General features: G+C 57.6%; 1 protein-coding gene across 3 annotated transcripts; it reads right to left on the reverse strand.

The window, feature by feature from the left end:
* Positions 1-3958: 3958 nt before the first annotated feature.
* LOC133769442 (dehydrogenase/reductase SDR family member 2, mitochondrial-like) lies at positions 3959-15172 on the reverse strand. Of its 3 annotated transcripts, XM_062204642.1 has the most exons (9): positions 15085-15172; positions 9958-10116; positions 9656-9833; positions 9041-9142; positions 6402-6472; positions 5300-5351; positions 4932-5066; positions 4607-4662; positions 4177-4371 (listed from the first exon to the last, which is right to left on the reverse strand). In XM_062204642.1, exons 2-9 carry the CDS (start codon positions 10095-10097, stop codon positions 4260-4262), a joined length of 846 nt encoding a protein of 281 aa, XP_062060626.1. In that variant the 5' UTR covers positions 10098-10116; positions 15085-15172; the 3' UTR covers positions 4177-4259. The 3 variants fall into 3 exon arrangements, with proteins under 3 accessions (XP_062060624.1, XP_062060625.1, XP_062060626.1); XM_062204640.1 differs by lacking the exon at positions 4607-4662 and having other exon boundaries at positions 3959-4371; XM_062204641.1 differs by lacking the exons at positions 4607-4662; positions 15085-15172 and adding an exon at positions 10962-11034 and having other exon boundaries at positions 3959-4371.
* Positions 15173-16838: the final 1666 nt, after the last annotated feature.

Below are 16838 nucleotides of genomic sequence, written 5' to 3' on the forward strand. Positions count from 1 at the left end.
GCATCTCGTCAATCGTCTCCAGGATCTGGAGCACCAGCCGTGGGACAAATGGGAGCCCTGCCTGCCTCCCTGTCCCAGGTTCTCGTATTCTCAAATGGTCCCCATATTTGCTTTGGGAAAACTGCAAGTTTTTAAAATAAATATGTGAACTGTGTGATATTAACCGTCGCATTTAAACCATGCTATTTTGTGAGAAACAGCACACTCCGCGGGCGAGAGAGAGCCCGGCTCTGTGTGTGTGATTAATGCAGGGTCCCCTCTCCCGTCCTCCTTCCTGCCCTCCCCTCCTTTCAGTCCTCTGCTTCCTTCTGACAACCCCCAGGGACCGCCATGGCGACTGCTCAAGCCATTAACAGGAGATTTGAGATCAGGCAGCTTGAAAGCCTCCGGCGAAAACATCTGCCCCCGGGAGAGGCAGACTAATTGGGATTTGGTGCAGAGGAGAGATTCTGTTTCTCGCTGGAGCCCACGGGAGCAGTGGTGGAGTGCTTTGTCCCTTGACTGAATGGAGACTGAGGACTGTGACTTCCAGGAGGCCTTGGAGCAGGCAACTCGGGAGCCCCGACTCACGCCCCTTTGCCCACATTCTGATTTCCAGTGTAGCTAATGGGGGCCTCCACAGGTTGCCTTACGGACAGTCTCTTCTTCCTCTTGGCTTGGAGGTGTAGGGGAGTTGATAACACCCAGGACAACCCTTGAGGGATGGGAGGTGTGGATCCACGCTAAACACGAGCCTCCTGTGCCGTGCTTGGGGTGGACACGGCGCTTCTGAGAGGCACCCATGTTCTTCTCAGAAGACTCCAGAAGCGTGGGGTAGCGCCCTCCAGGAGGGAGCCCAGGCTGCTTTCTCTGCCTCCCTAACTTGCCGTCACCACGCTCTCCCTGGATCGCCTGTCCAAAAATCCTTGCCCAGGCTCCTTTCAAGAGAGACCAGCACCAGTCAGAGCTGCCAGAGAGACCTGCCATGGAGGAGTGGACCCCAGCCTGGCTCTGAAAGCTGTGTGTAGGCAGGCAGCTTTTCCCCCCGGAGCAGGCAGCAATTAGCAAACATCAAAGGTCGCTGACAAACCCAGCAGCTAAGGGAATCAGCCTACTCCCTGGGACTCACAGGACGTGTCCTGCATAGGGGACGGCGTCTTTCAGTTAAAAAGAACAGAAACTTAGCCGGCGCCGCGGCTCACTAGGCTAATCCTCCACCTTGCGGCGCCGGCACACCGGGTTCTAGTCCCGGTCGGGGCACCGGATTCTGTCCCGGTTGCCCCTCTTCCAGGCCAGCTCTCTGCTGTGGCCAGGGAGTGCAGTGGAGGATGGCCCAAGTGCTTGGGCCCTGCACCCGCATGGGAGACCAGGAGAAGCACCTGGCTCCTGCCATCGGATCAGCGCGGTGCGCCAGCCGCAGCGCACCAGCCATGGCGGCCTTTGGAGAGTGAACCAACGGCAAAGGAAGACCTTTCTGTCTCTCTCTCTCACTGTCCACTTTGCCTGTCAAAAAAAAAAAAAAAAAAAAAAACCAGAACAGAAACTTGACACTTGAGTCCAGCCACCCAGGGTGCCTCCAGCAGTCCCCACGCAGCCCCATCATACTCCTCCTGGCTTGACCCAGTGGCCCAGCCCCACACGTGAGGAAGTGCAGTCTTCATTCCGAACCTCGGGCCACCATCTCTTCTTTCCACATCTCCCAGCCTGGTCCCAATCTTCCATTCATTCGTCAGTCAACCGACACCGACCCTGCAGCATACCTGGCCGAGGGACCGCAGGTCGTCATCTTGGGAAAATCTGACTCAGGATGGTTACTGGTGACGTCGGCAGTGGACAAACACAGCCTTGGGCATTCACCCATCCGTGTCCTCACCGTACCCACCGGAGCCAGCCTCCAGGAAGCCTCATGTCCCACCTTCAGCCCGGCTACACTGTCTCAGGCCACCCTGGGACCACCCCTTTAGCTGGAGCCCAGCCCTGCTACCTTCCACCCCGGCCCTGAGCCCCACGTCTCTCCTGCCGGAGGAGCCCAGCACCACAGCTGGGCCCTGGGCAGAGACAGCCTGGGGTAGGCAATGCAGAAGTGAGGGCCGCTGGGTGGGGAGGGGGCAATGGCACCCACCCCCACTACTTTTTATTCCCGTGGCAGGGCAGCTGTGACATTCAAGGAGCTTGGGCACCCTGGGCGAGGGCGAGGGTGTCACAAGCTAGAATCTGCAGGCTGGAAGTATCACCCCAGGGTGTCATCTTCCTTCTCTGTGGCCCTCCCTGTGCACCCTAGAATTCTCCATCGCCTTGAGACTCTTTTCCAGATCTTTCTTAGGGCATCGGGGAAGAGGGAGTTAAAGGAAACGTACAAATCAATGGCACCGATCTCCCAACAGAGTCTACTATTCGGATCCCCAGCCCCAGGGTTGGACCCAGCCTGACCTCCCCCACAGCTGGGCGCTGTAAGCCCTGGGACCCCTTCCCTCCCGAGCCTCCAGCCCTAGGAGGCTTCCACGGCCTCCTGCTTCCCAGCACACAGGGCCCCTGAGCCAGCCAGAAGTCTCCAAGGTGCCAACTCCTGGCTGCTCTGGTTTTTGCCTCTCATGTGTTAGCCCAGGTGAAAGTCGCAGCACTGTCCAGGGGCCGCTGTGCCGAGGGCCTTTGTCCCAAGCAAGCTGGTAAGTGTGACTGCCTGTGGCCTACAGCCCCTGACCTGGAAACCGGGCCCCAGAAAGACTGTGGGGGCGGGGGAAGAGCTGGGGAGCCTCAAACAGCCCCGCCCTTGTCCTCACACAGCCCTGTGGGGCCCCGGAGACCCCGAGCTCCCATCCGCTGGTGCGGCCGCCAAGCAGAGGGTGGTGTGAGGGGCATAGCACCAGGGCCCGCCCTTCTCTCTGCCCCCGCCCCCTCACGTCCAGGGCTATGCCTGCCCCACCTGGGGCGGACTCCCCGGCAATTGCTACAGGCTCTCCGCCTCACTCACTACCTGCTGTTAAGGGAGGTGGAGTCCTTTTCAGGATTGTGTTTACCAGGGTGAGCGTCACAATGCACGCATGGCTTGTAGTGAACAAGGACTCACAACATGGACCCCTCCCCAGGAGGCAGGAGGAGGCGGCGCTGGGAGGGGCTTGCCCAGGTTGGAAGCTGCCCTCTGGACTGGCTCAGGACAAGACCAGCGGATGGCAAGAGATGGCTCCTCGGGGCCACGGAGGACACAGCTTCTCAACTCTGCTGAATCTTGGCTGCAGAAGGACGGTGCCATGAACAGGACAAGAAAACGAGACTTTTCCAAGAGGGCTGCCTCTGGGCCTGCCCCCAAGAGGCATGTCAACGCTAGCTATGCTCTTCTATCCAAATCACAAGTTCTCAGGGGCCCAATGCTAACCTCAGCCTGAGGCACCGGCCTCCCACATGGGCACAGTTCATGTCCTGGCTGCTCCTCTTCTGATCTAGCTCTCTGCTAATGAGCTTGGGAAAGCAGTGGAAGGTGGCCCAAGTGCTTGGGTCCCCGCACCTGTGTGGGAGACCTGGAAGTTGTTCCTGACTCCTGGCTTCAGATCAGTGCGGCTCCAGCTGCTATTTGGAAAGTGAACCAGCGAATGGAAGACCTTTCTCTCTGTCTCTCCCTCTTTCTCTAACTCCACCTCTCAAATAAATAAATAAGTGATCTTAAAAAAAAAATTGGGAATTCTCAGCCTGGAATTGTACACAAGATTGTGTGTGGCTATTTTTTTCTTCAGATACTCAAAGGCTTGTGTGGCCCAGAAAATGTAAAACATTAAGAGCCTCGTGAACCCCAGGGAGAACCCAGAATCTGTCCCAGCCCCCACCAGTCCCCACGGCCTTGCTCAGCCCCCAACAGAGCCAGCTCTGAGCATGGAGCACAAAGCCTGCTGGGAAGCCACACACCCAGGCCCCACCAGCGTGGGAAACACCTGTCCCTAGCCATCCTGCCCCCGACTCCACCCTTGCCAGGAATGTCCAGGGCACATTTGAGTTTATTTTAGGAAAGACGTGTTCAAAGCAACAAATTACAGAGAGAAGCAGCGGAGACCCCGAGCCCTACTCCCTGCCCTTGAAGTTCCCCCAAAGCACCAGCCCCTCAAACCGTTCAGTCCCACACGGCCCCACACCAAGATCCACTGAATGCCCTGGCCACGTACAGGAGGCACCGGGATGGCAGTGCCAGAAGAGCTCTGCCTCCTCAAGCCTGGGACAAGTGAGCCCACAAACAACCACGGCTGCCACCATCCCAAGCCCAGGCCCATGGTGGCACAGCCGCTCCCAGCCCCTCAGAGCCGAGGGGAGAAGCCGGCCACCACGATGCTCTCGCCAGTGATGTAGCTGGCATCCGGGGAGCACAGGAAAGCCACAAGTCCCGCGCAGTCCTCCGGCTGCCCGATCCTGGAAACAAAGAGAACACAGCAGGGCCCGTGTCACACCCTGCTTCTGCTGCTCTGGGCTCACAGGCCGCAGGCAGGAGTGGGCTCCGCAGGAGACAGGGTGGGCTCAGCGGGGTGACCCGCACTCCAGGTGTGGACCCCAGGCTTCATGGATGGGGGCGGGGGTCTGACCCCCAGACAGACTCAGAGGCCCCACCCAAGGCGGACCCAGATCCCTTGCTCCCAGCCCTACTTGCCTCTGCAGCTTCTGGTTTTCCTTAAAGAGGTTCCAGAAAGCCTTGTTTTTGTGTAACTGGGTGAAGGGAAGAGAGGAAAGAGTCAGCGCGACTCACAGGGAGGCGGGCAGGGCCCCACGTGGCCATCCGGCAGGGCACCCGCAACAGGCTGGCCCTTCTCCAGAGAGGCAGCTGCTTCTTGGGGTCAGTGGACTGGCCCACGGCTGAGCCCAGAGGGCAAGGAAGACCTCGGCCAACAGGATGCTGCCCCGGGGCCTCCATCACCCACTTTATCCCTTAGCCACTGAGCCAGGCGGGAGGATGCCTGTCACACCCCCGTCCTCACCACTTTGCTGAAGTCCGTCTCAATCAGCCCTGGGACGAGGCAGTTCACCCGGATGTCCCTGGGGGCCAGCTCCAATGCCAGGGTCCTGGTGAGGCCCAGCAGGGCAGTCTTGCTGATGTTGTAGGCTCCCAGCTCCTGCCAAAGGAAGTGAGAGAGTGGTTCAGATACGGGGGAGTGGAGGTAAGGGTCAAGCGATCGCCCCCTGCCGACAGCTCCCAGCCAGCCCTGTCTTGCTCAGCCTGGCCTTGTCAGAGAGCAGAAGCTGGAAGCGAGGGACCCAGGACAGCAGGACCAAGACGGGGGGTCTGAGCCAGGCCAAAGCTGCCCCTCGCTGCACACCAACCAGAGCAGAAGAACCAAGCACTTACCACTTGAGGCATGTACGCCGAAATGGAAGAGACCAGGACGACGGCAGCGCTCCTGAGAGAGACAGACGGACACAGAGGAGAGGTGAAGCTACCACTTACCGTGAATGGAGGCCCGTAGCAGTCACTAAACCTCACTACAGCAGTGCAGGCCCTGGGGCTAGCCCCACTTCTCAGCTGAGGAAACAGGCTCAGAGAGGTTTAGTAATGGCCAGTGAGAGGCAGAGCGGGGGCTCCAACCCTAGCTCCCGTGAACAGTGTCCACACTCAGAACCATTCCGCTCTTCTAGCTCTTTCTGGGGAGGAGATGAGCAGAAAGCCAGGGCAGAGTGGGCCCGGGGAAAAGGTACCCAGGGCTGAGGGTGAATGGGTATCAATGGAGAAGGAGACAAGAAATGATGGTCAGGAACTCCTACCCTAGACAGCCTCTAACCAGTTCCTAAAGGCTGTGTGTGAGTGTATCTGTGTGTGTGTGTGTGTGTGTGTGTGTGAGAGAGAGAGAGAGAGAGAGAGAGAGAGAGATTGATTTGTGTTCATGTGAGTACAGTCAGATCTGTGTGTGAGCACATTGGCTATGCAAGGAATACAGTCAATTTTGCACATGAAGAATACAACCAGATTGGTAAGGAGTACAGTCAGATGTGTGTGAGGGGTACAGGTGGATTTGCAGGACCTGGAATGGAGGCAGGGTTGTTGGGGGTGGTTCTCCGTGGGGAGAAACAGGGCAAATTCTGTCAAATGCTTGAGGTCGGGGTGGGTTGGGGGGATTCCCGAGCTGTGAGAGTAGATGGGGTGGGAGTAACTAGCCCCTGGTGAGGGAGCTGAAGCACAGCCCCCTCCTCGATCTGGCAAGGCCACGGCCAAGGCGAGCAAGCCTGGGCCCCTGGACCATTCCCCTCATCCTGTAGCTGCTGGAATTAGAAAAGGCAGCCACACACAAGCGCCAGGCAAGGCACAGGGGAGCTGGGGGAATCTGGGCACCCACAGGGAGACCTCCGATGTCTTCACACTCCCCTGGCTGTGCCGGTGGGTGTCCTCCACACCCAACTCCTATCCCTCAGTCTCAGGACTCCCGCTAGCCCGCACCCCCAGTCTGCAGCCATACCCCCTCCGCTCCATGTGGGGCAGCAGCAGGCTCAGGAGCAGAGCTGGGGACTTCACGTTCACGCTCAGGATCTGGAATCAGACAAGGGGCGGGGAGGGGGAGTGGAGAGACTCAGCCAGAGGTCCCAGTGTGCCCAATAACCCAAAGGTGCAGATGTGAGAGGCCAGACACCCTCAGGACCCAGGCAAGAGGGATTTCCAACTTGATAGTGGCTGCACAGGCAGGCGGGCCAAGTGGTAGGCCTGCGAACTCAGCCCTGGAAAGATGAACCACACAGGACGAGAAATGCCCAAGCCCTTTAAAGAAACCAGACCACATCTGGTTGTGCAAAGAGAACTTTTAAGGGGCCAGCGCTGACATAGTGGGCTAACCTCCGCCTGCAGCACCAGCATCCCATATGGGCACCGGTTCGAGTCCCAGCTGCTCTGCCTGCGATACAGCTCCCTGCTAACGTGTCTGGGAAAGCAGCAGAATACAGCCCAAGTGCTTGGGCCCCTGCACCCATGTGGAAGACCTGGATAGAGTCCCAGGCTCCTGGCTTCAGCCCGGACATTGCAGCCACTTGGGGAGTAGACTAGCAGATGGAAGATCTTTCTCTGTCTCTCTCTCCCTCTCCCTCTCTTTCTCTCCTTCTAATTCTGCCCTTCAAATAAATAAAATGAGTCCTTAAAAAAAGAGAAGAAGAACAAGAAGAAGGAGAAGCAGCAGCAGCAGCAGCAGCAGCAGCAGCTGTAAGCAGAGGCCACCGGGAAGGGAATGAAGGCAGAGCAGACGGAGGGGAAGCAGGTGCCGGGAGCCAGGGAGCGTTCCGGGAAAGCCATCTTCTCCTTGTGCTGTCTATGTTCTTGCCTTGTCCCAGTAGAATGTAATGCAACCGGACAAGACAAACCAAATGGGTAGTGTGTGTGAAGAAATAGAGAACAGGAACACCCCAGGTGAGGCTGGTGTTCACAGTTCCCAGCACAGGGTCAGGACTTGGCCCAGGACAAGGTGTGTGGGAAGGTGTCCCCCTCCCAGGACACCTCCTGAAAATCGTACTCCGTGGAAAGCAGAGCATCTGGTAAACCCCGAACTCGTTTGGTGACAAGGTCAGCTCCAAGGTGCTGGCACACGTGCTCGGGGGCCCAGCAGGGCAGAACTGCCTGTGGAATAGCCAGTCCTTGGAGAGTAGGAAAGCCCCTGAGCAAGTCCACTCAGGCTGTGGGCCTGCAGCCCCAGCTTCAGGAGGGAAGATTTCTCTCAGTTCAGAGCAAGAGTCACGATGCCTTGAAAAGACGCTAACAAAGCGAATGATTCAGGAAGGGGGGCGGGGCGCGCCAGCCACGAGCTCCCAGCTCCAGCCTCACAAATGGTCTTCCAGAGGCATTAGGAGCCCAGCTAAGGAGCCTGGGGAGGCTGCTCCGCAGTGGCTGCAGGGAGCTCAGGTTTCAGGTCATCTGCGACGGAGCTGAGGGCACCCAGCCAAGGGCACAGGGAAGGGCGGGGCTGGCCACAGGGTGGCCATGGTGAAGGGGAACGCAGGAGCTGCAGGCAGCTGCTCTGGCCGGGTGCTCCGGGAGCGGACAGGAGGCCTTGCAAACAGGAAGAATGAGAGTCCATCCACATCCTCTTAGCGGTCCCAGGGAATTGGGAGCAAAACACAGGCGTGAATGCATGGGGGTTGGAGGACATTGCAAAGCCCAAGGTGAACGTCAAGGTGTCTTACAAGGTCTCTGCTGGACCCTTGTGGACAAGGTGACAGAATGGGAATTGGACTCAGAGTGGGCTGGGTTGCCTGAGCCCAAGGAACACTGAGAGCTGAGCCCAGTCCTGACAGCAGGTCTATCCGAGGGATACTGGTGAGCCCTAAGCAAGGAAAGGCAGAGTCTCAGAAACAGGTGCAGGTCACCAATGAGGGGCACAATGACCAATAAATGCCCCCACAAAAGGCTGAGGCAAGCGCACATTCAGGGCTGGAGCTGTGGTGTAGTGGGTAAAGGCACCACCTGCGATGCCAACATCCCATATGGGCGCTGGTTCGAATCCTGGCTGCTCCTCTTCCAATCAGCTCTCTGCTATGGCCTGGGAAAGTAATGGAGGATGGCCCAAGTCCTTGGGCTCCTGCGGCTTGGGATTGGCCCAGCTCCAGCCATTGCAACCATTTGGGAAGTGAACCAGCAGATGGAAGATTCTTTCTCTCTCTCTCTCTCTCTACCTCTACCTCTGCCTCTCTGTAACTCTGCTTTTCAAATAAATAAATAAATCTGGGGGGAAAAAAAGAGTCAGGAAGTGTGCCCTCTTACAAAGAAGCTCTTTGTGCGCGCCCACGGGTCCGTCCCTAGGACCTGCACCAGCGCCTAGCACACAGCAAGCTCACAGTGGATATTTGCTGAGTGAACAAATGCAAAAGAAGAGGGCCGAGAAAAGCAAGCGGAAAGAGTGCAGGAGCCAGAGTTACAAACCAACCAACTGGACAGCAGCATCAGGGCACGTTCCGGGGGACGAGTGGTCAGGCTGCACCCAGAGCCTGCTTTACAGCAATCTCAGGAGGTGAGGGGTGCAGAGGAGGAAGGGAGAGCCTTGGGGGACCGGGCATACCAGAACACAGCGCGAAGCTGGCCTCGCAGCTGCACCCCGCCAGCTCCCCAGGGGCCTCTCACCTTGTCCCACACCTGCTCGCTGGCCCCTAGGGTGCTCCCCACCAGAGGGTTGACAGCAGCATTGCACACCAGGAAGTCGATGCCTCCCCAGCGCTCCAGGACCTGAGGGAGAAGGGGCTTGGGTGAGTGTGGAGTTGGCCTGAAGGAGGCCTTTTGCCTTCCCAGGTGGCCCAGAGCTGGCAGGAGGCACAGAGGCGAAGCTTGCTGATTGGCCACCGGCAGGGCTCACGAGGCTGCCCGGAAAAGCAAACCCTTGGGAAGGAAAGTGTCCCGGATGTGCCCGGGCAGGCTCCCCAGGCTGAGATCCCAGAGGACAGGAGCTTCTGCAGGAATCCAGGCTCCACTGGAGGCTTCCCCCACCCCCCTCCGCAGCCCTGGCTCTCCCAGGGTGGGGGCTGGCGGGACCAGGGTGCTCTGGTAAAGAGGCCATTTCCAGTGAGCCGCTGAGAGCAAGCAGGCTGCCCAGCCAGACCGTGAGCAGTCACGGTCTCAGGACCTGCTCATGAGGCTCCGTGTCCCCAGTCCCCGTCCTGCCCCTCCCAGGGCTGAGCAGGGAAGGAAGGATTCTGCGTGTCATCCTCTCTGTGTCCCCCCGGCCTCCCGTTGGCCGCCCACCGTGGCCACCAGCCGTTCCCGGTCTTCGGCCTTCCCCACGTGGCACACGGTGCCCATCACACTCAGCCCCTCGGCCTGCAGCGCAGCCACCGCCCGGTCCACATTCTGCTGCTTCCGGCTGCTGATGACCACGTTTGCCCCATCCTGGGCCAGACGCCGGGCGATGGCCAAGCCGATCCTATGGGCAGAGATGGAGGACTCAGGTCAGCCTCTGTGGAGACCCACAGAGACGGCTGCCAGATAACCCTGAATCCCCTCCCCGCCCCCGGAACCAGTGGCCCTGAGGCCACCAGGGCACTCACCCGGCGGTGGACCCCGTGACCACAGCCACCCGGTCAGCCAGGACGCGCTTGGGGGCTCTCACACTGCTGTGCATCCTCACAGAGAGCCCAGCACTGGGACGACACAAACTCCAGGGCACCCAGGCCACTGCACGCAGCATGTTCCCTGCTGAATCAGCCCTGGAGAAAGAGTCAATTTCACGTATCACTGATGCAGCCGGTGAGCCTGCCGGGTAATCTCCCCCTGGCTCCTCCAGCAGAGAGCCAGGCTGGGCCCTGTGAATTTCAAACACCTGAGCCCCAAGTCAGGCAGCCAGTCCATGAAACTGCCCACCTGGGAAGCTGACTGGAGCATGTGAGCCCCGACGCTCAGTAGACACCCCACCAGCAAGCCCTGGGCTTCCTCCAGCAGCAGGCACCAGGCAGTAGACACCAGGACGGTGGGCGAGTGGTAGATCTGGTCCCAGATGCCCACCCATGGAGCTTCCCAAGCCGGGTGAGGGTGCAGAGCACCAAATAGTCACACCAGTTAGCCATTTAAATGAGCTGCCTCCAGTTGAAACAAGTAAAATCAACAGACACTCTCCCTCACCACTAGATGGAGGGTAAGTATAGTCACTTGGGAAATCAGATTGGCATCATGTGGGAAAGCTGGAAATACAGAGCTCAGATTCTGCAGAGGGACATCACACCCAGCAGTAAGAGGGTCATGTGTGCATCCAGAGACTGCACACACGTGCACGGCAGCACGCTACCAGGGACGAAACCAGGAAACAAGTCTGCATGCCACAATGGTAGATAGAGTTGTATTTATATATTGGAATACTATACAGCAATGAAAATTAGTGAGCTGAAGCTACACTAAGCACCATAAATGAATTTTGAAAGTCTATCACTGAGTGAAAAAGGCCAGACACAAAGCATGTATGCTGTATCATTCCACGAGTTTCAAAAACAGCCAAAATGACTATGGTGGTTAGGAATATAAACAGGTGAGGGGAGGCATTTGGTACAGTGGTCACGACCTGGAACATGTGCATCCCACAGCATGGTGTCTGGGTTCAGGTCCTGGATCCGCTTCTGATTCCTGCTTCCTGCTAGCGGGCACCCTGGGAGGCAGCAGGCACTTGGAGCCCTGCCACCCACATGGGAGACCTGGACTGAGTTCCAGGCTCCTGGCTCTGGCCTGGCCCAGCCCCTGTTGTTACAGATTAAAGCAACGGGTGGAAGATGACTCTCTCTCCCTTGCAAATAAAATAAAAACAAGTAAAGATGAATTTAAAATGAATGCAAATATGTGACAAAAGTACAGAGACATGCAAGACAGTATCTATAACAAAAGGCAGGGGCGTGGGTATTTCTGAGGCAAAAGGAAGTTATGATCAGAGGAGGGACAACCAAAGGGATTCTGGGTACTGGACATGTTGTGTTCTTTTTTTTTTTCTAAAGATTTATTCATTTATTTGAAAGTCAGAGTTACAGAGAGGCAGAGGTAGAGAGAGAGAGAGGGCTTCCATCTGCTGGTTCACTCCCCAAATGGCTGCAATGCCCAGAGCTGAGCCGATCCAAAGCCAGGAGCCAGGAGCTTCTTCTAGGTCTCCTATATGGATGCAGAGGCCCAAGCACTTGGACCATCTTCTACTGCTTTCCCAGGCACACCAGTAGGGAGCTGGATCATAAGTGGAGCAGTCAGGACTCTTACTAGTGCCCATATGGGATGCCGGCACTACAGGCAGTGGCTTTACCTGCTATGCCACAGCACTGGCCCCATGTTGTGTTTTCTAAGCAGGTGGTGTTACATGGTGGCCATGTGCATGCATGTTTGCATATCCTTTTACTTTTTATGTGCTGTATGTCACAATAAAAAAAAAAGTTTAAAAAGTAAAGATGGGGGCCAGCTCTGTGGCACAGTGGGTTAAAGCCCTGACCTGCACTCCAGCATCCCATAGGGATGCCAGTTCAAGTGCCAGCTGCTCCACTTCCGATCCAGCTCTCTGCTATGGCCTGGGAAAGCAGTAGAAGATGGTCCAAGTACTTGGGCCCCTGCACCCATATAGGAGACCTAGAAGAAGCTCCTGGCTTTGGCTTGGCTGAGCTCTGGCCATTACAGCCTTTTGAGGAGCGAACCAGCAGATGGAAGACCTCTTTCCCTCTGTCTCTATCTCTCTAACTCTGTCTTGCAAATAAAAAAAATCTTAAAGTAAAGACTATCTGCTCATGGTCAGTTTAAAAATTCAAACAGATTGAGATTAGTTCAAAAACTAAATCTCCCAATTCCCTACTCAGAAGCAAATGTGCCGGGGTCTCAAATACTTTTTGTTGAAACAGTAAGTTTCCCTATTAGAAATCTCCAATTCACAATGGCTTCCCTGGGAATATCCTAGCCAGAAAGCAGAGACACAGGAATGAGGCGGCTCCAGAACCAAGGCAAGCTCCTTGGGTGGGCGCTGCGGCACACAGCGGAAGGCCGCCACTTGTGCTGCCGGCATCCCATATCTGACTGCCGGCCTGAGTCCTGGCTGCTCCTCTTCTGATCCAGCTTCCTGCTAATGCACCTGGCTAGGCAACAGAGGATGGCTCAAGTGCTTGGGCCCCTGCCGCTTGTATGGGAGACCAGGCTGGAGTTCCTGGCATCTGGCCTAGACCTGGCTGTTGGAACTGTTTGAGGAGTGAACCAGCAGACCTCTGTCTCTGTCTCTCTCCATTTCTTTCTCTATTGCTCTGTCTTTCAAACAAATAGATAAATCTTTCCGCGTGGGGCTGGGGCCGGGGGGAGGGAAGGTGAACTCCTTGAGACAGGCTCCACTCCCCATCCCAGGCCCAACACCGGGCACTCAGCAAGGTGAGGAGTGCACAGCAGGACACAGGCTCGGGCTGTGGGGGAAGACACCACCAGGCCGGTTGTGGATAAATTGGATGTGAAGGTAGAGGAGGGATTTGACCGGCAAGCGGCAGGATGGACGCTACAGTCTCAGGGACCAGCTAAGAAGAAGAAGGAGGGATGAGAACATCAAGAGTGTTTGGGAGAGAGGAGGAACCGCTGTGTACCTGCCATTCTAGAACATTCTAGAACAGAGATATGACTGAGACAGCAGACTGTGGCTCTGAATAGCTGAAGGGAGGCTGCACAGAGCAGGGGTCGGTCACAGCAGCCCCAGGCAAGTGCAGGGTGGGGACCTGGCCCCTAAGATGTCCCCAGAAAAGAAGAGGCAGGGGCTGTGGGCATGCCACAGGTGTGGCGGCACGGTGACCACCAGGCATGAGAGACTCAGGTATGAGGCAGTGCGCTGTGGACTGGGGGAATGCTGGAGATGCTGTCTAGGGACCCTCTTAGACCCCAACCCCAGATTTCCCAGCTCCACATCAGTGTCAGCCCCGAGGCCCCTGCCTCCCTCATATCAGCCCCCTCCTGAAATCTACAGGCCGGGGGGTGGGGGGAGAGGGAGTAGTTAGAGCAAGGGATCAGCAAGGACACTCAGGGACCCGGGGCCAAGTGAGCCAGCACGAGGCAGGTGCAGGGAGGGGGCTCTGTCTGCAGCTCTGGGCCCAGGGAGGAGGCACTTTCAGCAGACACGCATCAATTCCAGACCTGCTCTGGCCACTCCATCACCCAGGATTCCTGGTTACTAAGCAACCCTGCCTTACCTCCTGCATCTCCCCCTCGTTCCTTAGCAACCCTTACATAACCCAGTTCCCTCGAGTTAGGGGTCGGTGTCTATAAATTACAAGTGAATGGGTGCCGCTCAAGAACAGTGGAGCGACGCTAGGGGAACCAGCGTCGGTGCTCAGGTCGCAGTGGAAGCCACCGACGCTCTCGCCTGAGCAGCGGCAGCCTCCGCTCCCCGTTTAGGTCTCTTCTGATATTGTATTTGCACAGCATCCTTTGCAGGTGCTGTTCCTCCCAGCTGCTCGCTGCCTGTTCCTCCCAGCTGCTCGCTCCCTCGCTCTCTCGCTCTCTCGCTCTTTCTCCTTTCTGCAAGGTCATATCCACAGCCTCGCCCTTCCACGGGGTGAGGGGCCGGTGCGGTTTCTCCTCCTGATTGGCCCACCTTTCCCAAGCAGGACAGCGGGTTCTAAACAGTGCTATGCCCCGCGGGCGCCTCCTGCCCCAAGCCTGAGCGCACATTAACCCCCTATGGAGGGTGAGGGGGATCCAGTCTCCTTGGCAGCGAGGGCAGCCGGGAAAAGCGGACTCTCTTTTTTTTTTTTTTTTTTTTTTTTTTTTTTTTGGTCGGGACATGACACCCCCTGCTGGAAGGCCGGAGCAATAGCACCACCAAGAAGCCTTGCGGTTTTCCCGCCGCGGAGGCCGGCGCTGGGGGCAGCGTTACAGCTGGGGGGCAGTTTGAACTTGCCTCACGGTGGTCTTGGGGAAAGCTGGCCTTTTGCAAGGAAAAGCAGCCCCGACCTGTTGTAGGCCTGCGGAGAGGAGATCAGCCCTCATCCTGACCTCAAGAACTGTCCCCCTTGCTTCCCCTTCCCCTTCAAAGCCCCTTTGGCATCCCCTGGGAGAGGGGGCAGCCGCCCAGGGCTCAAGGTCATCCTCCCGTCACTCACTCACTCACTGGTACTTACTCCAGCCCAGGCGGGCATGACCGCAGGCTCAGCTTAGAATGCCCAGGGTGATCTCCCTCCCCAGGCCAGTCCATTCAGACCCAAATATGGGAGTGGGAAAGCCAAATGGACTCCCCCTCACCCCCAAACACACACACACAGCCCCATCTTGGAGGTGGACGGCCTCAGCACTGGGTCCTAGAGAGAAGAGAAAGGCAAAGGAAAAGAAAACAAAGATCAGGGAGGAAGGAGAGTCAGAGGCCGGGCACAGCGGGGGTCCCCGGAAAGGAGAGACTAAGCAGCTGTGGACAGATGCTCTGTGGTAGCGATGGATGGCGGGCAGGCTCTTACAGCTTAGGAGAAGGAGGGGCTGCCCTGGATGGTCCTAAGGGCCTGAGAGCCCCCAGAACTTCATTGGGAAGACCAGAGAGGTGAAGCCTGCCCAGCGGACACACGGCCAGGAGAAAGGACTACCAGCCCAGAAAGGGGGAAGGAGTGAAGGCGAGGGCAGTCGCCGCTCCCGGCGCGGGGCAGACGGGCTCGGGCCACACTGTCCCTGCCCTGGGCTCAGTGGCCCCAGCTGGTGCCGCCTACCTGGCTGCAGGTGAGAAGCGCCTCTGCGGGAGTCTGCGGCTGAGTGTGAGGAGGGAGGAAGCTGCAGGCTGCACAAGGCACTGCTGATTTCTATCTGGAAACCCCAAGATTCCCAGAATCGGAGGGAGGGGAGAGGCCTCACCCGCAGCGGGGGAGGGAGAAAGTGCAGGACTTGAGGTGAGTCATGTGCTGCAGACGCCACACGCACCACTCACCAGGGACCCTCCCCCGTGGTCTGGCTGCCCCCAGAGATGCTGTCGTCCGGGGAAGCAGACAGATGCGTGGGGCCAAAGCAGGCTCCACGGCCCACTCTGTAAGCACAGGGTGGGACGGGCAGCTGCAGGCCCAGCTGGCTGGAGAGGCAGAGCCGGATACAAGGCCACAAAGAGGCCACAGGCCCCAGCCCCAAAGCCTCCCTAGGTCAGGGCCCTAGCACCCTCCAGGACCAATGGCTGGAAAGCTCCAGGTGTCTGCACACCACCCAGGCTCTCACCTGTGCCCAGGTATTTCATGAGCACCTACTTCATGCTAGGCACTGTGTCAAGGATGACAAATGCCAAAATAATGCAAGCACTGTGCCTTACAAAAATCCGTTTTGTGGCCGGCGCCGCGGCTCACTAGGCTAATCCTCTGCCTTGCGGCGCCGGCACACCGGGTTCTAGTCCCGGTCGGGGCACCGATCCTGTCCCGGTTGCCCCTCTTCCAGTCTAGCTCTCTGCTGTGGCCAGGGAGTGCAGTGGAGGATGGCCCAAGTGCTTGGGTCCTGCACCCCATGGGAGACCAGGAGAAGCACCTGGCTCCTGCCATTGGATCAGCACGGTGCGCCGGCCGCAGCGCGCCAACCGCGGCGGCCATTGGAGGGTGAACTAAAGGCAAAAGGGAGACCTTTCTCTCTGTCTCTCTCTCTCTCACTGTCCACTCTACCTGTCAAAAAAATTTTTTTAAAAAAAATCCGTTTTAAAAATGCTTGCAACGGCCGGCGCCGCAGCTCAAAAGGCTAATCCTCCACCTGCGGCGCCGGCACACCGGGTTCTAGTCCCAGTCGGAGCACCGATCCTGTCCCGGTTGCCCCTCTTCCAGTCCAGCTCTCTGCTGTGGCCCTGGAGTGCAGTGGAGGATGGCCCAAGTCTTTGGGCCCTGCACCCACATGAGAGACCAAGAAAAGCACCTGGCTCCTGGCTTCAGATCAGTGCAGTGTGCCAGCCACAGCGCACTAGCCGCAGTGGCCATTGAGGGGTGAACCAACGGAAAAGGAAGACCTTTCTCTCTCCCTCTCTCTCACTATCCACTCTGCCTGTCAAAAATGCTTGCAGCCTGGAAGTAGGTTTGAGGCTCAGGGGCACCCCAGGCAAGCATGGGAAAGCCAAATGGAGAGGCGCACGGTGTGTTCCCGAGGAGGCCCTGCTGTCAGGGAAAGCTGCCCAGAGCTCAAAAGAAGGGCAGAGGTCCTAGGAGGAAGCAGCTTCATAAAGTGGGTGACAGCTCCCAGGACTGGGGTTGTTGCCAGACTCTGCGATGGCCCTGTCCCCTGCTGCTGGCACTCGCACTGCATGAAGTCACCTGTCCCATCAGACCAGGTGGCCGAAGAAATGATCTGTCCATCACTTCTGAGATGAGGATACAAAAAAATCAGGCATTCCGGCTTGGGCCTGTATACTCAGAGATGGTGAGAAAACACATTTCCAAGGGGCTAAGGTTGAAGATGACTGGCTAAGTGATAACAGATAATGAATACAGGAGCTTCGGAGAGAAGG

Source organism: Lepus europaeus, chromosome 11, assembly GCF_033115175.1.
Source record: "Lepus europaeus isolate LE1 chromosome 11, mLepTim1.pri, whole genome shotgun sequence".
Classification (NCBI taxonomy): Eukaryota; Metazoa; Chordata; class Mammalia; order Lagomorpha; family Leporidae; genus Lepus; species Lepus europaeus.